At 50.5% G+C, this 26,401-nt stretch overlaps 1 protein-coding gene and 1 pseudogene across 2 annotated transcripts; one reads left to right on the top strand and one right to left on the bottom strand.

Annotated features, from left to right (window-relative positions):
• Window positions 1–380: 380 nt before the first annotated feature.
• On the top strand, window positions 381–6,886 carry LOC123125355 (cytosolic sulfotransferase 5-like; annotated as a pseudogene).
• Window positions 6,887–20,131: 13,245 nt separating this feature from the next.
• LOC123122504 (O-fucosyltransferase 6) lies at window positions 20,132–25,199 on the bottom strand. 2 transcript variants are annotated; one of them, XM_044542702.1, is made up of 9 exons: window positions 24,853–25,199; window positions 24,320–24,407; window positions 24,082–24,182; window positions 23,349–23,437; window positions 23,052–23,235; window positions 21,907–22,088; window positions 21,721–21,823; window positions 21,307–21,638; window positions 20,132–21,092 (listed from the first exon to the last, which is right to left on the bottom strand). In XM_044542702.1, the coding sequence occupies exons 1-9, from the start codon at window positions 25,021–25,023 to the stop codon at window positions 20,576–20,578; spliced, it is 1,767 nt and encodes a 588-aa protein (XP_044398637.1). In that variant the 5' UTR covers window positions 25,024–25,199; the 3' UTR covers window positions 20,132–20,575. The 2 variants fall into 2 exon arrangements, with proteins under 2 accessions (XP_044398637.1, XP_044398638.1); XM_044542703.1 differs by having other exon boundaries at window positions 24,087–24,163; window positions 24,853–25,198.
• Window positions 25,200–26,401: the final 1,202 nt, after the last annotated feature.

The following is a 26,401-nucleotide window of genomic DNA, read 5'->3' as shown; positions in this document are numbered from 1 at the left end:
CGTTAAGGTGTTCAGGGTACTAAGTAGTAAAGGAAAACACACACACCAAAGGGTTACAAGAAATACTCCATGTGCATTTAACGACCATGTCCAGAAGATAATGGACATTGTTTGAAATGTGGCCAACTTTTTGTTCGAAGCGTGAGCTAATTTTGGTACAGTTTATTTTGTGTGAATTTCTTCAGATTTATGTAGGAGTGTGAAAACTTATATGTATAAGAACTTAAATTAATTTTGGCGCAAAAAATTACAAAATGTCTGAGCGGCAAATGTTAGTATTGAATTGGGAATCTCAAAACAGAATTGAGGTGGATGGCTGAACCAATTCAGTCTAGTCGCTACAACACGAACAGACCTTCACTAGAGAACTAAGAAATTCCATGGCGTCCTCTCTCCCATCCTCGTCGTCGTCTGCACCCAAAGCCGACGACGAGGCAGCGTCCCACAAAGAAATTTACGACCAACTCCGAGAGGTCGTGTCCACGTACCCGACGACTCCGAGGCTCAGCGGCATCGGCCGCCCGTACGTCTGCCACCCGGACGGCTGGTACGCGTTCACGCCGGGGGTGCTGAACGCCATGGTGATCAAACGGCACCTCGAGGCGCGCGACACCGACGTCCTCCTCGCCACCTTCCCCAAGTCCGGCACCACCTGGCTCAAGGCGCTCCTGTTCGCGGCCCTCCACCGTACCGCCGACGGCGCGACCGTCTCGCGGCCCACAGCCCCCACCAGCTTGTCTCCCCTTAACTCTAGCTTGATCGTGAGAGAGAGAATTCAGAGAGGAAGAACACACAGAGACACTGAAGTTTTTCTGTGCTGCGCTCAACACCTGCAGCCTTTTGTTTTCCTCTTCTTATTCATCAAGAGTACACCAACGTGCCCGAGCAACGTGCTCCACTACTGATCACGTCCATCCCCATGATCCGAGCTTCGTGCTGGGCCTACTACGACTGAGCCAAGGCGCACAAAACGCAACCAATTGGCGAGAAAAAACGCTAACAGAAAAACAACTAGCTACTGTCGAAACTGAATGTGTCTAGCGACACTTATCTGAAGAAAAAACCAACTAAATTCAGAGAAAGCCGAGGGAGACAGGGTTTAAGCCAACAATCTCCCCCTCAACCCTTGGCGAACGAGCTTGACGTCGACGATCCCAATCTTGCCAAGCAGCTCCTGGAAGCGAACACGGCTCAACGGCTTCGTCAGTATGTCTGCTTTCTGCTCCCTTGTACCGATGAACTCCACGGCCACCCATCTCTTCTCAACATAATCACGAATGAAATGATATCGAAGGTCGATGTGCTTACTGCGATCATGGAGAACTGGGTTCTTGCAGAGGGAGATCGCAGACTTGTTGTCAATGAACAGAGAGAACGGCGCCGCTGGTTGATTCATCAGCTCGCCGAAGAGACGCGCAAGCCAAATGCCTTGGCAAGCCGCCGTCGCCGCCGCGATGTACTCCGCCTCGCAAGATGAGATTGCGACGACCTTTTGCTTCTGAGATTGCCAGCTGACGGGGCTTTCACCAAGAAAGAACAGCACGCCAGAAGTGCTCTTCCTGGTGTCCACGTCGCCGGCGTGATCGGAGTCGCTGAAGCCTGTCAGGGACTCGCCGTCGCCGTTGCGGTACACGCAGCCGTAGCTCAGCGTGCCTGCTATGTATCGAAGGAGGTGCTTCACTGCTGCATAGTGGTCTACTGCTGGCGCCTCCATGAACCTGCTCAGGAAACCCACGGCGAACGAAATGTCCGGGCGAGTGTGTACAAGGTACCTCAGGCTGCCGATCACGCTGCGGTAGAGCGTTGCATCCACCGCGGCTTCCTTGCTTTCCTTTCTCAACGGGCACCGTGGCTCCATAGGAGTGCGAGTTGGATAGCATCCTGTCAGCCCAGTTTTGTCGAGCAGCTTGAAGGCGTACGCTGGCTGTGTGATCGTGGTGCGTCCACGCTCCTGCTTCACTTCTAAGCCAAGGTAGTAGCGAAGCAGGCCCAGGTCGCTCATGGAGAAGAGCTGCTTCATCTCCTCTTTGAACCCGAGGACCTCCTGTTCCTTTGCGTCGGTGATCACCAGATCGTCGATGTACACCCCGACGATGAGCAGGCTCTCGCCGGTTCCACGCGCGTACATGTCGTGCTCTGCGACGCTGCGCGTGAACCCGAGAGATGTGAGACTAGCATCCAGCTTGTCGTTCCACGCTCTTGGAGCTTCACATAGACCATACAGAGCTTTGATCAGCCTGTACACAGCCTGCTCACGCCCCTCCGCGACGAATCCAGGTGGCTGGGACACATAGACCACTTCCTTGAGGTCGCCGTTCAAGAACGCCGATTTGACGTCCATATGGTGCACTTGCCAGCCACGGTGCGCCGCCAGCGCCAGGATGAGCCGCACGGACTCCAGTCTGGTCACCGGCGCGAACACCTCCTCGAAGTCCACGCCAGGGCGCTGCACGTAGCCTTTAGCAACGAGGCGGGCTTTGTGCTTGACGACGTTCCCTTCCTCATCCTTCTTCAGCTTGTACACCCATTTGAGGCCGATCGCTTGATGACCTGCAGGGAGCGTGGTGAGCGTCTAGGTGTTGTTGTCGTCGATGGACTACAGCTCGTCGAGCATCGCCCGGCGCCAACAGTCCTCGTGCTCGGCTTCGGCGAATGATGCTGGTTCCTCCCCCGTCACTAGATGCAGCTCCTCATCATCACCACTGTCCTCCGATGGCGGGGGGCTCTCAGCACCTCCTGGTACATCAGAGGTTGAGCCGAGCAGCTCCTTGACCAGGCGATATCGATGTGGTGCAGAGACATTGTCCGCGTTGTCGAACAAGTCCGGCTGTACCGCCGGTGGTGACACGAAGGGCACCGGCGTGGTCTCTGGCGTGACCGCATCCGCTCCTCTCCCACGCGTGGGCGGCGACGTGGCCGCGGGCGTGTCGGGGACGATGCTGCCTGCAGCAGACGAGGCACGAGACGAACTTGCAGAGGTAGGTGACGACGCTGCTCTTTCTGTTGCAGCGGCCTTGGTGAAGCCGGTTCTTGCGGCGTACGCAGGTACTCGACGGTAAAGGAGCTGCTCACCGGCGACTCCCCCGGCGCCTCCCAGTTCCAGCGCGCCTCCTCGTCGAATACCACGTCTCTGGACACGTGCAGGCGCTTCGTCACTGGATCGTACATGCGGTACGCCTTGGACCCGATCTCATAGCCGATGAAGACCATCGGCATGCTCCTGTCGTCCAGCTTGCGCAGATGTGATCCAGCTGCCTTGACATGGCCAACGCAACCAAAGATGTGCAGGAACCTCACATCAGGCTTTCTGCCGTACCACGCCTCGCACGGTGTCATGCCAGCGACGGAGCGTGTGAAGCTGCGGTTGAGGATGAAGGCAGCGGTGAGCACGGCCTCCCCCCAAAATAGGTTGGGCACCTGCTTCGCCTTGAGCATGCTCCTCGCCATCCCCAGGAGCGTCTGGTTACGCCGTTCGACGACGCCATTCTGCTGCGGCGTGTACGGCGCAGTCAGGTGCCGCTGCACACCGCTCTCCTCGCAGTGTTTGTAGAATGTGGCCGAGGTGAACTCTCCGCCACGATCGGTGCGGAGCACGCGAAGCTTGTGCCCGGACTCCAGCTCGGCTGCGGCCTGGAACTTGACGATGGCGCGCGCGGCTTCATCCTTCGTCTTGAGCAGCTCCACCCACATGAAGCGACTGCGATCGTCGATCAGCACGAGCACGTAACGCCGCCCCCCAGGTGTTGGTGGAGAGACAGGGCCGCACAGGTCACCGTGCACAAGCTCCAGTGGTGCCGTCGCCCTGTACTTGGCCTTCTGCGGGAATGGAATGCCACGCTGTTTCCCTGCGAGACAGGCCTCGCACAGCTCCTCGGCGTGAGCAATGTGCGGGAGCCCGCGCACCAGCTCTTTCTTGGCCATCTTCTCCAGGCCGTCGAAGTGCAGGTGGCCGAGCCTTGCGTGCCAGCGCCAGGCGTTAGAGAGCGCCCCCGCAGCAAGGCACACTGGATGCGCAGGCATGAAGACGAGTTTGTACAGGCGATTGGTGGAGCGTGATACCTTGACGAGGAGCTGCCCGCGATCATCGCGGATGGTGAGCACGCCACGCCGGATGTGCACATCGTACCAGCTCTCATCCAGCTGTCCTAGGCTGACCACGTTGTTCTTCAGTGCAGGTATGTAGTACACCTGAGTGAAAGCGTTGTGATCACCCGTCTCGGCGGCGAACACCACCGTCCCACGGCCGCAAATCTTCACCATTGATCCGTCAGCAAAGCGCACTGTGCCAGACACTGACCTGTCCAGCTCCGCGAAGGACTCCAGGGAGCCTGTCATGTGATTCGTGGCTCCAGTGTCAAGGAACCACGACTGCCGCCCCTGATCGCCGTCGAGGGAGGGCGTGATGACGGCCTTCTCTTCGTTCAGAAAGACTTGGCCGCCGTTGTGCACCGCAGAGTTGCACGACGCGGTCACCAGTGTTGATGCAGGGGTGGCCACGTGATCCATGCCCTCGCACACTTCCTCGACACACGCCATCATGAGGCCAGGACCGCCGTCCTCCTCTGCCTCGGCGAGGTTTGCGGCGGCGCCGACGGTGCTGCACCTACCTTGGCAGCCTCGTCGCGCTTCTTCTTGCGGCAGTTTTTGGCCCAGTGACCTTTCTTGCGGCAGTAACGGCACTGGTCCTTGTCCACGCCTTGAGCCGAGCCAGGCGGAGTCGAGGTAGGAGGCGGCTGGCCACTCCTCTTGCCGCGGTCGTCGTTCTTGATGCCAGAACCACCGCCACGGGGCTGGCGCTTGCGTGCCTCCCACTGTTCCTCCGTGAGGAGCACCTGCCCGCCTGCGGAGCCGCTGCCCTGGTCACCATCCATGTGCTCCTCGATCGCGCGCAGATGGCCCGTGACCTCCTCGACGGTCAACGATGCAGGGTCGAGGAGGGTTTCCATCGAGAAGGCGATCTGTGCAAAGCACGAAGGAACTACTGAAAGGAATTTTCTCACTATTTTTTCTTCGTTGACGACGTCCCCCAGTGAACGCAGTGCAGCGGCGAGGTTGGAGATGCGGATGGCGAAATCCTGGATCTTCTCGCCGTCCGTGAACGCCACGGTCTCGAACTCAGTTCGGAGACGCCGCAGTCGTCCGTCGCGCACACAATTAGGTCCCTGGTACTGGACCCAGATCGCCTCCCACGCCGCTTTAGCCGATCCCTTCCCGATCAACATGCAGTACATGTCGGCCGGCGTCGATCGGAGCAGCGCCGCCAGGGTCTTCTTGTCGTCGACGTGAGGGACTGTATCGTCCTCGATCGCGTCCCAGAGCGACGCGGCCTGGAGGTTTACCTCCATGACCATCGCCCAGTGCGTGTACCCGCCACGCGTCAGCATCGGGAACTGCAGATTTGCGACGGAGCCACTGCTGGACTCGCGCACGACCTGCTGCACGACCACCTCGCCGCCACCACGTCGAACTCTACTCCTGCCGCGGCTGGGCGAGCGCCGTCGCTGCTTCGCGGGCGGAGGAGTTCGCGACTAGCGCGGCGTGCCGCTCTGCGACATGGCCACAGGATCTAACCGGTCTGATGCCAATTGTCTCCCCTAAACTCTAGCTCGATCGTGAGAGAGAGAGAATTCAGAGAGGAAGAACACACAGAGACACTGAAGTTTTTGTGTGCTGCGCTCAACACCTGCCGCTTTTTGTTTTCCTCTTCTTATTCATCAAGAGTACACCAACGTGCCCGAGCAACGTGCTCCACTACTAACCACGTCCATCCCCATGATCCGAGCTTCGTGGTGGGCCTACTACGACTGAGCCAAGGCGCACAAAACGCAACCAATTGGCGAGAAAAAACGCTAACAAAAAAACGACTAGCTACTGTCGAAACTGAATGTGTCTAGCGACACTTATCTGAAGAAAAACCAACTAAATTCAGAGAAAGCCGAGGGAGACAGGGTTTAAGCCAACACAGCTCGTCCCATTCCTGGAGGCCCGAGTCTTCACCAACGGCCGGATCCCCGACCTGAGCTCCCTCCCGGCGCCGCGGCTGCTGATGACGCACATCCCGTCCGTGTCGCTGCCGGAGTCCGTGGCCGCATCCGGCTGCAAGGTGGTGTACCGTGTACCTGTGCCGGGACCCCAAGGACTGCCTCGTGTCGCTCTGGCACTTCTGGAACGGGCTCGCGCCCGCACCGTGGGACCTGGTCGAGGCGTTCCGGCAGTTCTGCGACGGCGTGTCGCTGTTCGGGCCGTTCTGGGAGCACGCGCTGGGGTACTGGCGCTGGCACTTGGAGAGGCCGGCGCAGGTGCTGTTCCTGACCTACGAGGAGCTCGCCGCGGACACGCTCGGCCAGCTGAGGCGCCTCGCGGGGTTCGTCGGACGCCCGTTCACGGCGGAGGAGCGGGAGGCGGGGGTGGACAGGGGGATCGTGGAGGCCTGCGCCATGGAGAGCCTGGCGGGGCTGGAGGTGAACCGGTCTGGGAAGACCGACATGGCCGAGTCGTCGGTGCCCAACAACGTTTTCTTCAGGCGCGACGTCGTTGGGGATTGCAAGAACCACCTGACGCCGGAGATGGCGAGGAGGCTCGATGAAATCACCGAGAGCAAGTTCAGGGGCTCTGGCTTGGTGTTGCCACGGGCAACCACACATCTGGGGCGTGTTTGGTTAGTTTCTCCATCAGGCCTGGCTAGGAGAGCAAAAACGAGCCAGGCTGAGCAGGGTCTGGGTAAAGAAAAACAAGGCCAAAAACGTAGATGATCAGTTGATTGGTTGCCTGCATTAGTTGTCTTGTCATCGGGATGCAATTTTCACGCGGCGTTTGGTTACATACATGCATATGATTAGGAGTTAACAACAAAGCTTAACACCCTCCAGGTTTGGCATCTCATTTCGTCGAACACGTTGAGCGCGCCCGAGGTTCCTCTGCCCATCATGTCCACCGCCAGCTCCTGTCAGCATCAGCGCGAACCCCAGTGGGAACTTCCCCGGCGGGACGGTGCTGTTGATCCCATCCGAGCCGTGGCTCACGCCGAGAGTTCCATGGCCGGCCGGCGCCACCTCCACACGCGCCGGCGCGCTCGTCCTCGTCCGAGGAACCGCCAGGGAGCAGCGCCCCGGGCGTGACGCCGTTCGCGAGTCCCAGTACGGCGCCCGCGGCTGCTCGATGGCGAGGCCACCAGCGAGCTGGGCAGCGGGAGGCCGAGGGCCACGAGGAGGCGACGCGTGCCTGTCCTCGGCGAAGGCGGCGGTGTCGGCAGGGGTCGGCGAGGGAAGAGGCCCGACAGCCGTATTCACATCCACGACCGCGTAGCTGAGGGCGGCCGACGCGCTGCGGAGAAAGTGAGCAGCACGGCGGAGTTGAGGCTAGCTAGGGAGAGATCAGCGTCGTTCCTTCCGGCCATGGCGACCACCACGCGCAAGGAGGAGGGGCCGGACAAGCGCGTGAAGCAGCAGCAGCAGGGGGGCACCAAGCTCTACTCTAGGATGCTCTCCAAGGACGTGGCCATCGCCGTGCCGTCCTTCCGGGTGTACTACGGCGTCGCCTCGGCCGGCTCAGTGCCCTTCCTGTGGGAGTCGCAGCCGGGCACGCCCAAGAGCTCGCCCTCCGTCCGCGGTCGTGGTGGCCTTTGGGCGGCGCCCGAAGTAGAGGAGCAGCGGGATGGCGAGCGGCGTGCCGCAGGACTAAACCACCATGGCCATCCACAAGCTGCCGCCGCCCTGGTGTGGGGGAAGCGCTCGCGCCGCCGCTCTCCGGCATCGTCATCCGCGGCAGGGGGAAGGCGAGGTGCGTCCGGTCCAGCCCGGCCTCGCCGCTGGACTACAGCGCCGGCTCCGCCTCCCTCCACTCCGGCGCGTCCACCAGCGGCGGCGAGAACGGCGCCTTCTGCTTGCCGTGGCACGGCCGCACGGGCACCGCGCTGGCGACGACGACGAAGGTGCCTGCTGCCGCCCCCCGCTTTGCTTTGGGTGGATCCGCTCTCCCATGCTCCCATGGCGGACGGGATCGCACTGGAGTGGAGTAGAGGGAGAGAGGGGAGGGAGGATTAGGGAGAGAGAGGGGGATTAACTCGAGACACACGTCTTGAGAGAGCCACCCACGTGCGCCTCGATGCATCGCTCGGGCCTGGCTCTCGGGAAACTGCCGATTCGGCCGTTTTCAACGGGCCAGGCCTAGGGGTGCTTTAAGAACCGTGCTATGCAGGCTGAACAGTGTTTGCAGGCAACCAAACAACCGAGGCCCAAAAAGATGCTGCACCGAGCGGGCCTGGTTGGGCTCGATGCGGGCAACCAAACACGCCCCTAAAGATCTGAACTAGTGGATTCATCAACATCTACCAAAAATATTCCTCTTCATAGTCCACATCTCCACACCTCTCCATTTTCCACTCTGCTTGATTTCTTGATATCAACAACATATTTTCAATAGCTGCATTCTTAACGGCCAAAGTAAAGATTAACAACATATTTAAACTTAGGGTGTAGACTCACCACCTGTGTTCGATCCGCTGCCGCTTCAATTAGAGCATCCCCAGCCGGCCTTCTCAAATCCTTACACAAACACACCCAGCCGATGACCGGACAGGAGAGAGAGAAAAAATGTCTCAGTTAGATCTCTCGTATTATCCTTATACGTCTGAGCTGTCCGTGAACCTTCATATTGAGACTAAATGTACGGAGGATACGAGGGCTCGCGGACGCAACCGAACGCGTTCGGTCAGTACGCCACGTAGGACGCGGCCCACCCAGGACCACATTTTCTCTTTCTTTATTCTTTTTTCTTCCTTCTCTTCATCTCCACCAATCACATGTATGAGCATCTACAACCGGATATGTCAAATATGGCCCCTCAAACGCCCGCGGATGTGTCCGCGGGAAGTGACCGGGCAGGCCTCAAATTTCACTTGTTGCATCCGGGCATCTCATACTAGATTCTTAAATCCATACAAAGACATGCAAACGAAATAACCTACGTACTACGTCGATCACCTAGCTACTCATCGTCGGAGATGTCGACGATCTCCGTGCGCGGCTCCGGCAGGATTGACGCAGCTGCAGTTCTGGCTCCTCCGGCTGCTCCGCTCAGGCCTCCTCTGCCTCTATCTTCGCGTTGGGTTCGGCGAAGAGCGCGTCGGACTCCGCCTGCTCCCGCCGGAGGAACGCCCTGTTCGCCTCCACATAGGCCTCATCCTGGATGGACTCCAGGATGGCCTGCTGCTCCGCCATCTCGTCAGACTGGTCGACGGCGAACTCCGCCTCCGCATGGTCCATGTTGAAGCTTGGCAGCTACTGCTCCGCCTCGTCCGCCTTCTCCACCTCCATCGGAGCCAGCTCCTCCTCCTCCTCCTCCTTTGGCTCCGGCGAGTGCGGAGGCAACCCGACAGCGATGCGGGCTGCGCGCGCGGCTTGTCTCGCCCGGATCTCCTACTGGATCTCGGCGCGACGCTCCAACATGAGCATCGCATAGTAGGTTATCTTACTCCGAACCATGGCGGATCACCGGAGCATGGGCAGAGCGCCGGAGCGGGAGAGGGAGGAGGTGGATGGTTTCGGACTGGCGGCGCGGAGAGGGGGGAGGTGGATGGACTAGGGTTGCGGGACTCCGGCCGGGTTAAATAGGCGCATTTGCTCTCGAGCGGCGAGCCGGAGTGGCGCCATGCGGCGTTCACACCATGGCGATAGAGGAGGCGTCCATCGGACCGCCAGGTTTTCGGGCGAGTCCACATGGGACCCCTTCGTCATTCCTACGTGGCCATCTAGGTCACAAAAACGTGACCGGCTAGTGACCGGGCGGCCCGCCCGGGCGTATAAGGCGGGTTTGGGGCGGCGGCTATAGATGCTCTAAGTGACCGGACATATAAGAAAGAAAATAAGAAATATGGTTGCATTGACGGGCAAATAAGAGTTCAAAACGGATATGCCTAGACACAAACTTTGAGGGATAAGATTTGTTCGTTGGGGCTGTAGATGCCCTTAAGGGATGTATCGTTCTTTCTTTAGGTCCTCTTAGATTTAAAGGATTTCTAATGTATTTTCGAAGGATTCTAATCTTACGGATTTTTTGTCCTTCGAGGGTTGTTTGATACATAGGATTGGATTACAATCAATATGAATTCATAGGATTTACTTGTACTAGTTTTCATAGCTAAAAATTCATCCACTCCACCCCATGTGAAAAATCCTACGATTTTCCTGCATACAATCAAACGCTCATACTAATTATGTAGGATTCAGAATGACATGTCACTCTATTCCTCTGGTTTTCCTATTCCCGCAGTTTACAAATCCTGTGATCAAAGAGGCCCTTGACCATTTTTTGGGTGGACTCTTGTCTTTACCGTTCTCTCACACAAAACTCTAAAGCTCACACATCTAAACCCCTCAATGATGCATTTATTGAGTAGATCCAGTATGGAGAAAATTACGCATTTCATCCTTGAACTCTCTGGCGCACAATAGTTTGGTACTTCAACTCGAGAAACATTACAATACGGTCTCTATATACATGAAAATACGTAACATGTGCAGTCAAATATACAGTTCCCTTCGATGGTCCATTGCTCTTGTGCCGTCACGTGGCACAACTCTTTTGCGGAAAACCCTCTTGTTTCTTTTGGAAATCAACCCACACTCCACTGTGGCCCCCATGCATGGCCTTTTATCATCGATCCCAGCTCTACATGCCATCGTGCAGCGCGGGTGGCTGATTAGACTCACGCGCGACGTGTTGTGCAGGCAACTGGTTGGAATCTACAAGATGCCTCGCGTCGGCCCTGACGACGGCGACGGTGGAGTCGTTGACCTGGATGGGAGGGAAGAGGAGTAGTTAGTTTTTTAACGAGTTTCGTTCAAAACTTTGTAAAAAACCAAAATTTTGAATGTTTGAATGAATTGTGGAATGTTTTGAATTATTTGTTTGAATGCCATGTTTTGAATGAGTACTCGTGTCGTCGTGCGTGTGTTTTGGAGTTAGACAGGCCTGAAGGCACCTGAATGTGTAACTACCAATAAATTTAGTGATCATCATAACTATATATCATTCATCACAGCAAGTAAATAAATACAATTTGAACTAATTAAACATACATCAGGTCTTAACATTACATAGATCAGGGGCTGCCATCAAAAGTGGCACACATCAGGTTTTACCAATGTCAAAGGTAGGCCCTAGTTAATTAATTTGCATGCTCTTTCACATCTTCAATCCATCAGCTTGCAGTGGTAACCAAAACATCCTTGTTCAATTTTCATCTGTAAAACAATGCAGCTATCTCCCAGCTTTTCATCATACTTAGGGCTACCGAGGCTGAACTATTGCCACTGTGTCATAATACATATTATCAAACTTCAGTGCTACAATAATATTATAAAAATGCAATGTTTTCTTACTGCTACAAAGGTATGTGATTCACAATACTAATAATATTACTAAACATTAGCTAAGTGCACTATCTTTGGGGTTTACTAAGATTAACATTCAAAATTTAGTACACTCAATACTAATAATACTAGTAATATAAAAAATGACAAAAATGCAATGCTTCTTTCTAAGATTAGCTAAGGCCATTAACATTGGGGTTTGCTAAATCCTACGTAAATTTTTTCTAGATACGATATCAATGAAAGACTAGCTAACTACATTAACATTGGGTTTACTAAACCCTACCTACAAATTGTCTAGATAAGATGTCTATGAGGAATAAGAAGATATCTCTACCGCGCAACGATGGAGCCTGCAATCCTCAAAGAGCAGCGGGGGAAGCGGGGATAGCGACGAGGCAGGGCTACCTCCCTTGCATGCAGCCTCTTCCTTCACTGATTGGCTGGCACCGGCGTGTCCTCCTCGTGACCAACCACATCGCCATGACCAGTCGTGCCATGGCCAGCCAGTGCTGTGGGCCATCGCCAGCGCTGTGGCTGCCCTGAACCGCGCCATGACCCATGCCACAAGCCGCGCCATGAGTCGTGCCCTGTCTGGCGCCATGACCGGCGCCATCACCATACATGCGAGACTTGTAGGCCCTCTAGTGATGTCTCTGCACCGAATTGTTGCTTTTCTTCTCCATCATCGCCCAATAGACGATCTCCACCGGAAGAGCGCCCGCCGCGAGCACTCTGGGCTTCTCCTCTCTATGACACAACCAGCAATGCCAACTGCCTCCTCGTGGATCATCGACTGGTGAGGGAACCACGAGCATATCTTGCACAGTCGGGCAAGTTTCTACACACCATCGGCGGCCACCTAAACGGGGATTGCCGCCAACAAATGAGTGATCTGCATTGTGCCTTGGAGATTGGATGGCGACATATGGGTGATCTATCGACGAGGGTTAGGGATTTGGGCGAGCTCGGGTTAGGGATTTGCGTGAGATGAGGGGTTTTGGGTGAGAGAAAGATGAGGATGCGACGATACAAAGAGAGAGGAGTGGTGGAGTGGAGGCGACTAGCTTATTGAATAAGGCTGCAGCGATTTGACTATTAGACGTGTGCGACTGACATGTGGGCCCAAGACGATGACGCTGGCACGTGGGGCCATGGTGGACCATGGGTGGATTTCCAAAAAGTGAGGGGGTTTTCCGCAAAAGAGCACGCGGCGGCACTAAATAGATCGACCATCGGGGGGACCATACATGTTACATATTTTCATGTATAGGAACCATATTGTAGTGTTTCTCGAGTCGGGGTACAAAACTTTTAGGCGCGAGAGAATTCAAGGACGAAACGTGTATTTTTCTCTCCAGTATGGTATTATTTGGCTTTGTAAAGCTATGCTTATGCTGATTTACACTGTATCTCCTTCTTGAAGCATCTTTCCTGTCAAACAAACTTTGCAAAGTGACAAAAGCGGAAGCAAATCTACTCACCCCAACCTTAGGCCCTTCCTAGTGCTCCACGGTGGACAGGTGCTAAGCATGCTAAATAAACGAAAAAATGACATGACACAATAATTAAGGAGGAGAGAGAGCACTTTGATGACCCCAGAAAGAACCAATGCCCAAGCACGTTAACCTAGGAAACCACTTAAATGAAAGAAACTGACCAATGCTTGAAAGAGTTTAGGTGCTAAATCATTAAATAAAGTGAGCTTAGTAACAACAAGTAAGCACCTATGCATTGGGGGTTGAATTGCTAACCTATTTAATGCACTTAGCACCTCATATAAGCACCTTTGCATTTATGATATCTCTCCTCTTGTAGCAATCCTTATCAATGCCATAGTCTTGTGATATACATAGATGAAGATGGCAAGTTTCTTTGTTTGATCTATCACCCGCTCGTACGGCTTGACCGGCAAGCCCGTGGCTTCGGCCTCTTGCTCCATCTGGTTTTGGACCTTCAGTGGGCTAAATTTCGTGTTTTGATCCTTTTGTCAAACAAAATCAAGATCTGACACCGGTTTGAAATATTTTCGCGATTTGACCCTTTTGCTACCGCCAGGGGTACTGGCGGTAGGGTTAGACAGGCTACCGCCGGAGTCCCTGGCGGTAGGGTGTGACGGAGGGGGACGGCGGCCGTCACCGCGTGCTGACGTGGATAAGTACCTTACCGCCAGGGACCCTTGCGGTAGACTGTCTAACCCTACCGCCAGAGGTCCTGGCGGTAAGGTGTGGCAGGGGTTTTGCCGTACAGACACTCTGTAACGAAATATGCAAGGGCCTTGGCGGTAGGTTCACCCTACCGCCAACCCCCATGGCGGTAGGATCCTCTGTTTTGTTTTTTCAAGTTCATTTGGTTGCTTGTTTTCAAATTCAATATGAAAACAATATCACAGCAAGTTTCACAAATATGACAGCAATATCATAGATTTTAAACAATTAAACTTGGGCATCACATAGATCCATATTAAGATAACTTCAACTAATCAGTAAACGGAGTTCCACATAGTAGCAAACACATAGATCCACAAATACCAAACACATAGTTCCACGCAGTTTCACAACCACTAGACAAGTTCAACCAACGAAGTTCAACCAAACTAAAAGAGCCAAGTAGCGAAGAGCATAATCAGTTGCTCCTTCCCCTCTTGGAGGTACGGTCCTCGTTACTCTTTGAACGAGTCTCTTTGGTCTTCTTCTTGAGCCGTCGAGGAACCGGTCTCTGGAAAGGGTCCGGACTCAGCAAATCCTTCTTCTTCGGATTCCTCTTCGGCAGCTGAGATGTTTGAGTTGGTGGAGGTCCATGATCTTCATCGTACTCCTCCTCCCCGTTGCTCTCATCCTCCTCCTCCTCCCCTTCTTCATGTGTGGCCTCCTCCTCCTCCTCCTCCTCCTCCCCAACCAACCTAGACGACGAGGGAGCATGGCTCGATGAGCCGATGAGACCCTGTGTGGCTACAGGCTGATAAACTTCAACTGACCCAGCTCCAGCACACCCAAGCAGCCCTACCAGCTTGCGACAATGCTTCACGAACTTCTGCACTCATAATGAAACAAGGGCATAATAAGTATCAGATCGTCTGATTGCAAGTGAACAAGATGCATCTATTCCGAGGAGGCTGTAATTGTACCTTCATCGCCCCCCTCACTTTGTTCTCAGATTGTACGCTCCCGGGGAGATCACCTAGTGCATCTGAGGCTTCAAAGATGCGTCTGTTCAGCTCACCAGACTGCAATGACATAAGTCAATCACGATGACGAATAAACTAATTTAAATACAACCGTTGGTTCAAACTTACCACTCTGTTGATGAGGGGTGCAAACTCCCTAAATCCACTGTGCATGTCTCTGATGCCGGTCTGGTAGGCCTCTTCCTCGGGGTCATCCCTCTTCAGCTCCGTGATGCCTTCCGCCGTCCACCGAGGCCTGAGACAAAGACGGTGCTTCTGGCCATCATCGTACCACCTCATGTGTCGGCCCAGGTAAGCATCCCAGTCAGTCACTTTACTCTCCACGTCTTTACGATACCTCCGTCGGTCCCACTCTGTCACATGAGTCTTATGCTCCTCTCCCCAGTCTGTGATCGACTGATTCTTCTGCCGGCTCATCCTGCAAGGCATAACCAACAAGAATCATCATAAGCGCAATGAGATCATCATAAGCAACAAGAAACATGATAAGCGTAATGAAATCATGGGCACGGAGAACAAAGCGCTCACAGGTGGAGCGCGTGGCCGCCGGTATCGGCGGGCTGGCCCGGTGGGGTATGCTGATAAATCCCAAACTGCGTGGCCACGCGGTGTGGCAAGTGCCACTCGACGGCGTACACACAGATCATGGGCACGATGCACCGCCAGACACCACGGTCCGCATCGCACATCACGTTCAGATCAAAGTCCCACTCTCGGTCTTGTCGATACGGTCACCGGTTTACCTATTACATATACATTGGTAAGTTCCCACTCTTGGTCAAAAGTGGAATCAAAGAGAAAGGTGTTGAGCGAGTTCATATACATGCGTATGCGTCAAAGCATCCAACTCGTTGGTGTAGGTCTTGTACGAAGTCTTGTTTAGGCCCGTGTAGAGTTTGACAACGTCCCACTCGTAAGCTACGGTGGGGTTTTGAGTCTCGTCGCCGTCTTTGCTATAGTCTTCCCATGGGCGTGTTGGCATCTTCTCCGGACGCCCCACCGGCAGCCGCTCCCACATCCGAATGGAGAAGGCCCAGACAAAGCCACCCATATTGGACTTGTCTCCCGTCCTCTGCGTTGCGTCGTCAAGCTGCAAAACATCAAATGAGGATCAGATATAAGAAATGTCATAGACACACTTTCGTAGGTAGGTAGGCAATTAGACACTCTCTTACCGAACGGTATAGGTAGGCGAGAGATGCGGTCCCCCAACTGTACCCTGCATCCTAGTCCGCTAGGAAGAACAGATACGCCCAGTTGGCAGAGTTCCCGGAGCTGTCTGGAAACACGATCTCCGAGAGAATATACCACAGATAGGCCCTCGCGTACAACTCCACAATCGCCTCATCTGCGCCTTGGGGGCATGTCTTCCGGTGCTCCGAGAGCCAGCTCAACGGGACACCGGATGTACGGTTACTCTTGGCAACGAGGCAGTCACCGATGAGGGTGGTAACCCTCTGCTGTCAGTTGGTCCTCTCCACTCGACCGGTGAGTGCATGACCCTCGATCGGCATGGCAGTAATCATCCCCCAGTCCTCGAGGGTCACCGTCATCTCCCCGCATGGCAGATGGAAAGAACGGGTCTCCGGTCGCCACCGGTCAATCAGAGCTGTGAGAGTTGCGTGGACAAGCGTCGGCGGCTGACGCTTGAACTGCAACACGAAACCCAACAGACGGGCTTTCTTGAAGAACGGCGCGTAGCGATCGTCGTAGTCCATATGCCCATGAACACCGTGACCCCTCATGCGCATTGGCTGGAGCATCTGTCAAAAAGTGAACGCCAAAAGTTAGGAAATCATTTTCATCAATCCGAAAACTTTGATCAATATTTCATTCATATTACTTCCTCTCCGTTCTCTATGAAACGGGCACGATGACCCTTGTCGAATGCCCAGTCCAGCATGGAGTAGCGTTGGCCGATGTTGTCCGCAAGAGGTGGCCGCCTTAATAGAATTTCATAAACAAAAACAGCATAAGCATAAGCATACATAAACAAACAACGAAATCAAATCATATCAAAATCATATCAACATGCATGATATGAACAAAAAATCTTAAGCATATTCCTCCAACAACATCTACTACACATGATGGATCAAATCATATCAACATGCATCATGTAAAAAAATCCTCCAACATACATCATATCATCATATTTTTAAATATTTTTTTCCAAACAGCATCTTCATATCATCATATCAACATGCATCATCAAACTAGGGTTCATCTTCACACTAGATCATATCATCATATCAACATGCATCATCAAACTAGGGTTCATCCTCATATCAACATTACATCATAATTTTTTTAACAAAAAAAATTATGAACTAGGGTTCATCTTCAAACTAACATATGAACTATTCATTAGAGTTCATATCCAATACCACTAGTTACTAAAGAACTAAGAACTACAACTACAATCAATCTTAGGTGAAAAAAATCCAATCTAAGTTCAAAAATATGAGGGATTTCAAGCAAATAATGCGTCGAATCGGAAGCAAGTTTGCAAAAACTAATTGGAGGGATTGGAGCAGCTTACGTTTCTCTCTTCGGGGCCATCTCGATCCACAAAAACGGTGAAGAATCGGTGAAGATCCGAGGGGGAGAGTGGAGGAGAAGAGAGAGGGAGAGAGGGGCGACTTGGGCGACTTGGGGGGAAACTGCCGACGGGGGGAGGGGGAGGGGTGGGGAGATGGGAAGGGGCGCGGGGTCTCGGGCAGAATAACTGCCCGGACCCTACCGCCAGGGGTCCTGGCGGTAGGGTTAGACAGGCTACCGCCCGACCCCCTGGCAGTAGGGTGCGACGGAGGGGAACGGCGGTCGTAACCGCGTGCTGACGTGGATAAGTACCCTACCGCCAGGGGCCCGCCGGTAGCCTGTCTAACCCTACCGCCAGATACCCTGGCGGTAGGAAAAAGGGTCAAATCCCAAAAATCTTTCAAACCGGGGTCAGATCTTGATTTTGTTTGACAAAAGGGTCAAAACATGAAATTTTGCCACTTCAGGGTGGAAGCCCGCACTCCTTGATTGGTGGTCGTGCGCTCTGATGGTGTCACACCGGCCGCTGGCTTTTGCGGCAGGGCTCGACAAGCGACCGGATCTGGCCAGACTCGGGTGGATTTGGCTTGCTGGCTATCTTTGGCCGGCGCCGATGATTGGGGTAGCTCCCACTTGGTCATGGCGCGGTGACTGCACGGGAGGCGTGTGGGCCAGCAGAGGCGTGGGTAGGCTGCACGGGGAGGTTGCCGTTTTGCTCAAAGCGAAGGCCTGGTTGCCTTTTTGTCGGCCGATGGTTGCAACGTCCGTGGGCGTCGTTGTTCTCCTTGGAGGCACCACCGTGGAGATTTGTGACCCTGACCCTGGATCTTGTTCTTCGGGCGAAAGCCTAAGGCCCGGTGTTGGGTCGGGGGATGACGTCGTTTCCTACATCGCTCCCCCTTTGGGGCGTCGCCTTGAAGATCTTCGATCCCATTCACGCTCTCTAGGGGTTGGACATTCGCGACATTGTGATCGGCAGGCGCCCGTCCGACAATGAGGTTTGGCGTGTGGTGTCAAGTTTTGCAACGATGATGATGATTAGCTAAGCAGGGTCGCGGCAAGGCTTCGGTAGTCGTCTCTTTTCGGCGTGTTCAACAAGTTTCGTCTTTGTCTCGCCAAGCTGTCGCGGAGTCGGAGCTGCCTAGGTGGCGGCGATAACAGGTGATTGGTGGTCTTTGAGGAGGGCGCCCCTATATCTCGCATTCAGCGAGACGGGTGGTACCCTCGCTGAAGTGTGGCATGAGTTGGGCCGGCCCATGCACGCGGGAACAACAACCTCGGTTTTTGTTTTTGTTTTCATTTTTTGCTTTCCTTTTCTACTTTTGTTTATACTTCCAGATATTCTAAATAAATATATTACAAAACCTACTGTACATAAAAATATTTGAAAAATATTGACCAAGCATTTGAAAAATGTTGAATGTGTATAGAGAAAATGTTTATCGTATATACAAAAAATGTATACAAAATGTAAAATGTGTATGAAACAATTTGATCATGTACTAAAAAAATATTAATCAAGCATTTGAATAAAATGTTGAACAAGCGTTTCAAAATTGTTAATCAAGCAAGCATTTGGAAAATGTCAAAAGTGTACAGAAAAAATGTTGATAATGTATTAAAAAACTGATGAAAAAAAATCTGATCAAGTATATAGAAATGTTAATCAACCATTTAATTTTTTAAGAAGTATTGAAAAATGTTAATCAAGCATTTGAAAAATCTTAAATGTGTATAGAAAAATGTTGATTAGGTATTTAAAGAATGATGGAAAATTTTGATCATGTATATAATTATTTTAGTCAAGCATATGAACTTTTTGGAACAAGTATATGAAAAATGTGAATCAAGCATTTTAAAAATGTTAAATCTGTTTAGAAAACAATATTGACCATGTGTTATAAAAATGTTAATATTGCATTTAGAAAATTTTAAATGTGCATAGAAAAATGTTAACCATGTATTAGAAAATGCTATCTTGTAGTTGAAAAATGTTAATCAAGCATTAAAGAAATAAAATGTGTATGTATTGAAAATGTTAAATTTTGTATTGAAAAAAATGTTAAACGTGTATTAGAAAAATATTGTTAACATATTCAAAAAATCTAGAATGAAAACCAAAAGAAACAAAGAAAACAAAAAAATGAAAACAAAAAAGAAACAAAATAAACCAAATCAAAAAGAAATAAAAAATGAATAAAAATGCAAAAAGAATGAAAAAAACAGAGAAGGAAAAAATAGAAAAATAAAGAAACAAATAAAGGAAACCAAAGAAAAACAACAAAAAAAATGAAAACGGAGAAAACCCGGTGAAAAACCATAAAAACAAAACGAAAAAATCCTGGAAAAAACAAGGAACAACGGAAAACCCGGCTCGTTTCGACTTAAGTAGTCCAGTGGCTAGCCACGCTTGCGTCAACCAGGAGACCAAGGTTGGAATCAACCTGCGCGCCCCCTTTTCTTCTCTATTTTTCCTTTATTGTAGACCCTTCAGCGAGACGTCCTAGCATCTCGCTTAATGCGGGATATAGTCGCCGCGCTTTGAGGATGCCTTGGTTGGCGCGAGCTCTGCATATTTCTCCTGTGTTTGGCGGTCTTCAAGTCAGAGCTATCTAGGCGTCAACACGGGTGGTCGACTGTTTGGCATGAGCTGACATTGGTTCTGGCGTTTGTTGCGACGAGGACTTCGTTGATGAAGTCGATGGTGAAATTGGAGTCGCTGTCTCGTGTAGGAGTGATGACGATGGCACTTGGTGACAACCTCGATTATGGGTTTCTTCTCTCTGTGACGTGTGTATCATCATGTTGGTGGCCAGATAATAATAATTCAATTCTGGTTTGTGGTTCTATGCTACTTGAAAAGCACACATTAAAAAGGCAAGGGCTTGTATGCCGGGTGCAGTAGAAACATTCGATGCAGTAGAAAACACTGCGATGGAAAACGCTACAGTAGTAGAAATGCACGAATGAATGTTTACTCAAATCTTACAGAGCGAACATGCACACCTTAGCAAAACATGACAAAGTATAGTGCAAAGAACAATTCAGCACTGTATCACAGTATCAGTTCATAATATTTACGGTAACAACACATGAGATTTTTTCTTTTTAGAGGAACAACACAAGAGATTGAAGATGGCACATGTACGAAAGCTTGGCCAGGAGAAGAGGACAGAAATTCGAAAGCAGAACGAACACATTCCGACGAGCTACAAACAACGGCGCAAATGTTAGGAACTCTAAATAGAACTACTACTGGAGAGGCCAAATTGAGGCCACCCTTGTTGGGCCAGGAGGGGAGGGGAGAGGATGTACAGCTTCAGTCCACCACAAGATCTATATGTACACCAGAGGCAGCCGACCAGCTCTACTCTGGACTCTGGAGGGGTCAATGCGCATCAGTTTCTACCACATACAACACTTGTATTGTATGCAAATAACTTGACTAATTCCTCCAAGCTGGATAGCAACTCGGCTAATCCGAAAGGATCTCCTCCAGCTCGGAACCCTCCTGTCTGACCGAAGAACCATCGTCGGCCTCAGCTTCGGTATCAATTACCTCTTCTGTCACAGTGGGGTCGTCTTCAGTGACCATCTCTTCTCCAGCGGCAGGATCGTCTTCAGTAATCACCACTTCTTCTCCTGTCCCTGTGGGATCGTCTTCAGTGTCAGATCCATCCGCCTCTTCATCGGTGTAGACAGGATATGCTGGTTCGCCGATGGCCTTCCTTATTCCCGTGCGGTTAACAATTTCCTGATTACTACCGGGGTTCGATTTATTTTCGTCCGTCTTTTCGCATATACACGCAGCAGGGTAGGCATGGAATTCGCCTCTTCCTGGCTTGACTTCCATGGGATCTCCTATAAATCCTTTCTGGACTTTTCGCACCTGCGACGAGAATTTGTCCCATGACATATTTCCCCTGTTTGTAAATAAGTGGTAGAGCTGTTTGGCATTTGGCCGGATTGTTCTCCTGTGGCCAAAATATCTCCTGCGAGGAGCAGCATCACACGGTCAGAATTCAGAAATGTACTAAGGGCGTGTTCGGGAGCCCTCCCCAGCCACAAAATCCTCAACTCCGCCGCCGCCTGCCAACAGCCAGCTTCCATCACAGACAAAGCTGGAGGGTCCCGAACACGCCCTAAGATGAACAAAAAATACAAATGGCCAACAGAGATATACAACAGAAAGAACAGAAGCATCACCTCCGCCCAGCAAGTATTTTGGCCATGTTGCCATTATTGTTAGTCACAAAAGCATCACTTCCATCACAGACAATGAAATCAATTGCAGCCATGCGGGATGAGTGTGCCAAGAATGGAGTCAACTCATCTTTTCTTGACAATGATTCTTTTGTATGGTAATTTGGGAAGAGCGCTTTGAGGGGTGCCAAAGTTTCTTCCCCTCCATATATCTCACCAGAAGCAGCATAGATATGGACATCGCTTCCATAGCCTAATGCCCTCAACAGCAGCCCTACCTCCTCCGGAGTTAGTGGGCATCTACCTTGCCTTCTTCCTTTCTCTGGGTTACTTGTCTGAAATTTAAGAACACAACAGGTTAGCAATAGGTAGCTTTAGCTCACTATCTAAGTAACTGAGACATGAAACTGTTCATACATGCAAGGTTTTCCATCGCTTGCGAATGGCACCTAGATCTCTTCTCTCCTTTTCTCCACCACCATAGTAACACCCAGAAAAGGCAAGCATGTCACTTTCAAATCTGCCATAAAGGAGTGAACTTAGATAGATAAAATTATGACCAAAGGAAATGTGTAGATCAAGGACAGCTTCAACTAGCTGTACCTCAGATGAAGAGCAATAAAATATCTGCTCTTCTCTCGCATTCGCTGTATTAGCCTTTTACCCAACTCTTGTATTGGATCAGTAAATCTCAAAGCATGGTAATTTACTCTGCAGCGCAGTTTTTGTAGGTCAGTGTCCAACTTATTTGAGAGCCTATAGTCATATTTAGTCAGTCGAAGAGCCTGCAACACGAGATACATAGTAAATAAGCTATGTTAGTGCGGATTTTTCATTTACTGAAATCTATCAAAATTAACCTGATCCACAAAATGAGCTAAAAGAGAAATCAAACTACAGACAGGCATAGAAAGCAACACAATGTACCAAGAAGTTACAGAATGAATAGAATGCCAGCATAAATGGAAAACACCCCTACATAGGTAAATTCGGTAAAGGTTGTCTAAGTTACTAGAAAAAAAATCAACTGTCAGAGTATCAGGTAAAATAACTGGCCAGTTAATCTAACGAACGTCCATAAATGCTTAACTTTTTTTTTGAAAAGGAGGTTGAAACCCCCAACCTCTGCATCATTATGATGCACACGGCCATTTGTTATTATAGTCAACGCAAGGCAACAATGCCAAAAAAATCAACAAACAGAGTGCACAACATAGGCAACCACGGCCGAACCATTACAAGGCATGAAATTAACACCTATGACCAAAGTCAACTTCTTCCACAGCAACGCCTCCAAGAAGGAATAAACACCCTCATGTCCTCATCGCCATGTCTGGCCGGAATGGCATGGACAAGGATTTTCATCCTGATAGCTGAGAACAGCTAATGAAGGCCAGCGCAACAGCAAGGAGACACCGCCTTCAACAAGGTAACGAAGCAAGTTCATCGCTGCTGAGCCGATCAATAAAGGCCAGGACTAGAGTTTTCACCCCGAACCCTGAAGCGGTGCTCCATCATAATCTTGGTGCTGGATATTCCGATAGTTGCACAAGCCAATACTCCCCGCCAGGCCAGGAAGGCACTAGCAAATAAGTGGGACGTCTTTTAACGGAGTTTAATATGTTGACATGTTGTGGATGACAAGAAATCAGGAGAATTTCGTATAGAACATATAAAGCAGAGTGATGAGGGCTCCTACCTCTTTCTAAAATGAGGGTTCCTAGTAAGCCAAAAGGCCAACAACTTACATGTTTCTTCAGAAGTGCAGGCAAGACACGCTTCAAGTAACATTGTGGAGTACACTTTCGGGGTATACGCATTTTATAAGGTCGCACAGCTTTACCTCCTTTTTGTGGAGGTTCTTTGATAATTTTGACATCCTTCGCAAGAAATGAAATGAACCAGTCGATATCAAAGATTTCGGAAAAATTGCTGCAGCAGATATTGCATTAATTATAGAACAAGTGCAATTGGTTCACCTTAAACAATCGAACAGTCATAGAAGACCATGAGTTCAAATTTGGGAGCACTCACGAATTGCATACCTTGAATCTTTCCAGAAAGATGTTTGGTCCAATTTGGGAACAACCAGTGTAGCGTTTAAAATGCGCGCAGCAACTACAGCATCAACTATCTGAAAATAAGCAAATGCCATGACTTGACTGATACACACAGTCCAAAGGTACAAGACAGAAAAAAACACGCACACTTTAGAGTTGCAAGTAATGTACAAAGCATGAGTGCTGCGGTAAATTCTTATTCTGTGTAACTCATGAATGAGGATGGAAACTATCAACTCTATAGCCACAAGGAAAAGAAATAAGGCTCAAGAAACAAAGGAAGCTGGTGTCACATAGCATACTGGCAAATAGATCTGCTCTTCGTTTTTTTTGTTGAATGAATGAACTACGTTGGTGATTTCTTTAATGGAAATGGACAGGAGAGCCCATTGTTTCAAAAAAAAAACTGCTAAATAAATACCACATGCTTCTAATGTGTAGGTCTAGTCCGGTCCAAAAAAAAGTGTAGTTCTAGCCCAACAGAAACTTCTCAAATGTATTACGGCATTGTATCAGAAGAATGGTATTTTGATATTTTCTTGGACAAATAACACTCAGAAGGGCACAAAAACAAATTTAGATACTGCAAATATTTGAAGGAGACCCTGATGAAATATCTTAGACAATCAGTGAAGATGGGGTTAGTGCTTTTTAATCATATCCATTCACGCGCATGAGAGCATATTCATACAAGGGAGGGAGGTCGGGACAGGTGCACCTCACCCCTGTTCTCTGCTGATTCAGACCTCCACTTGTAACAATAAGCAAATATCGATCTGGTTGCGTGACAACACTGGAATCTGCAGGATTTTAAAAAGGCTTTAGGAGGGAATTAGTAAAGTTGTCGTAATACAAAGATGACACCTCAAAACTATTCCCAAAATGTAGCACTCTACAAGCACTGATACACACACAGAGAGATATTCATCATCCACACCATGTACACAAGGGCTCACCGAGAAATTTTCTGCTAGAGTGACTGCAACCATAGAAGTTGCTAGCGAGCTCCGAACCCCACAGATCTCTCGTAGTCCATCGACTTGTCTACATTTGGGTAACACGACAACAACCAATTAATCAATCAGTTATATACTGAGGTTAAACACCGCCTGCTGCTTTCATCAATCAATCAATCAGTTATATCCAGTTTAAAACATATTAACACAATGAGAATTCGAAGAAGAGTGACCGAAGGAGCCGGTGCATTCAAGACTAAACCCTCCACGGATCAAACCAGCTATGGTAGGACTAGACCAGGTTACAATCATCAATCCATATTCCATATCTATCAAACAATCCATCCGATAAATGAATCACGATTAAATCCTCGCATTGCCGGAGACGTCGCCGCCCGCCCTCTTAGCCCTGCGTTTTCCGCAGCCGAGCTGTTCGGGTGCGCACTCGCGCACAGAGAGCAAAACAAGACATCGAATCGAACTGCGCGAAGGGGCGAGGGATTGGGGGGAAGAGCCGGAGCTGGCGTCCGTACCGGAGGGTGTCGGAGGGATCGGCGGGAGATGCCGGGGTGGCGGTCCGCGAGCGGCGGCGCGGAGATGGCGATGGAGAGGAGCGAGACGGCGAGGAAGAGCAGGAGGAGCGCCGCCATCGCCGGCAGCAGGGCGCCGCGGCGCGGGTGGGCGCGGCGCCTCGGGTAGCCCATCTCCGGTCGGGGGCAAGGGGAGACGGGCGGCGGACGACACGGGTGACGCGGCGGGGCGGTCGCCGGAGCGGCGGCGGCGACATAGATCAGGGGCTATGGCATCGGCGTCGGGGATTTGGGGCTCGCGGCATTTTTGTCCCTAGCGCACCTTGCCGGAAATGGAGATTTCTATTTGAATATTGGCACGCCTGTTTTTTTTTTAATAAAGCGCTTATTAAACGTGGCCTGGCCTTGTGAGTGGAAATGCAATGGTGCTTTACTACAAACGAAAAAAGTGCCACAATGAATTCTTCTTAAACAGTGCCACAAAAAGAAAATGCACCACATGTAATATTCATTTATACGCAACGGACTTTCATTAATTCTGCTTCGAGTTGATATGTTGACGAAAAAGTTACCACCTTAATCAAATCGACGCCCAATGGCGATGTTGGGGACTCTCGACTGATAACGAGGGGTGGCCGAGATGTCGACATGTTGAGGTGATGAGGGCATGAGGTGTAAGAAAAAAAAGGAAGTGGTGAATGAAAGCGGCGACACAAATGGGAGTAGTGTGGTCCCGCAAAGATGGGTGGTCGAGACGGGGAAGCAATAGACTTAGGAGGTGAGTATCGACAATAGGGAAGGGAGTAAGAGAAAACAAATTGCACGTGTGAGTAGGGCGTTTTGGTGCTCAGGCTCATTTGCACCCGGTTAGAAAAAAATGTAAAAATTTCAAAACGAAATCAAAAAGTTCAGACAATTTGATGCGTGAGGCCCGCTACAAATTTCAAGTCATTTGAACATCTAAGTAGCTCTCAGCAAAAAAGACAAATCAGGCCACAACAGTACATGAACAGTAAACATTTTTACAGACCCCCAATTTGTCTTTTTTGCTGAGAGCTCCTCAGATATCTAAATGGTTTGAAAATTGGAGTGGACCTCACGCATCAAATTTTCTACCACACAAAAAATTGGAATATTTTGAATTTTTCTAGTATTTGTTTTGATTTTTTTCGTCAGCGCGGGTGCAGATAAGCTCGGGTGCAGAGATGGATTTTCTGGATGTTATTGAGTTTTTTTATGTATGTATGGGTGCATTTAAGAAAAGAAATTTTGATTCAAGGGGCTCCAGGCTCCCAATTTCATAGAAATGAAGTTGATAATATACCGTTCGAAATGAGCCACACAAGTTGATCACAGCCAAAACTAGTTGTGCTACCACATTTGTTAAGGTAGCACATCTACTACGATAACTAAGATGCAAAGGCAACTTGTAGATGCTACTCCCAGCACATAAACCCCTTACTATCGGGTCACTAGAAACAGAGATGAAGCTAGAAAGAAAGTTTGAACGGGTCATGTCTATGACAGTGGGGTCATCTTCAATTAATGGACA

Source organism: Triticum aestivum, chromosome 5D (assembly GCF_018294505.1).
Source record: "Triticum aestivum cultivar Chinese Spring chromosome 5D, IWGSC CS RefSeq v2.1, whole genome shotgun sequence".
In the NCBI taxonomy this organism is placed as follows: Eukaryota; Viridiplantae; Streptophyta; class Magnoliopsida; order Poales; family Poaceae; genus Triticum; species Triticum aestivum.
Note: the sequence above shows the minus strand (reverse complement) of the source record. Positions and strands in the feature narration are given on the sequence as shown.

Excerpts from the sequence above, each read along its gene's own strand:
- LOC123122504 (XM_044542702.1), bottom strand. The coding sequence starts at position 25,023 with ATGGGCTACCCGAGGCGCCGCGCCCACCCGCGCCGCGGCGCCCTGCTG. Across the intron at positions 24,183-24,319 it reads CTCTAGCAGAAAATTTCTCG|CCTTTTTAAAATCCTGCAGA; the intron begins GTGAGCCCTTGT and ends TCCCTCCTAAAG. Across the intron at positions 22,089-23,051 it reads CTGCACTTCTGAAGAAACAT|GCTCTTCGACTGACTAAATA; the intron begins GTAAGTTGTTGG and ends CTCGTGTTGCAG.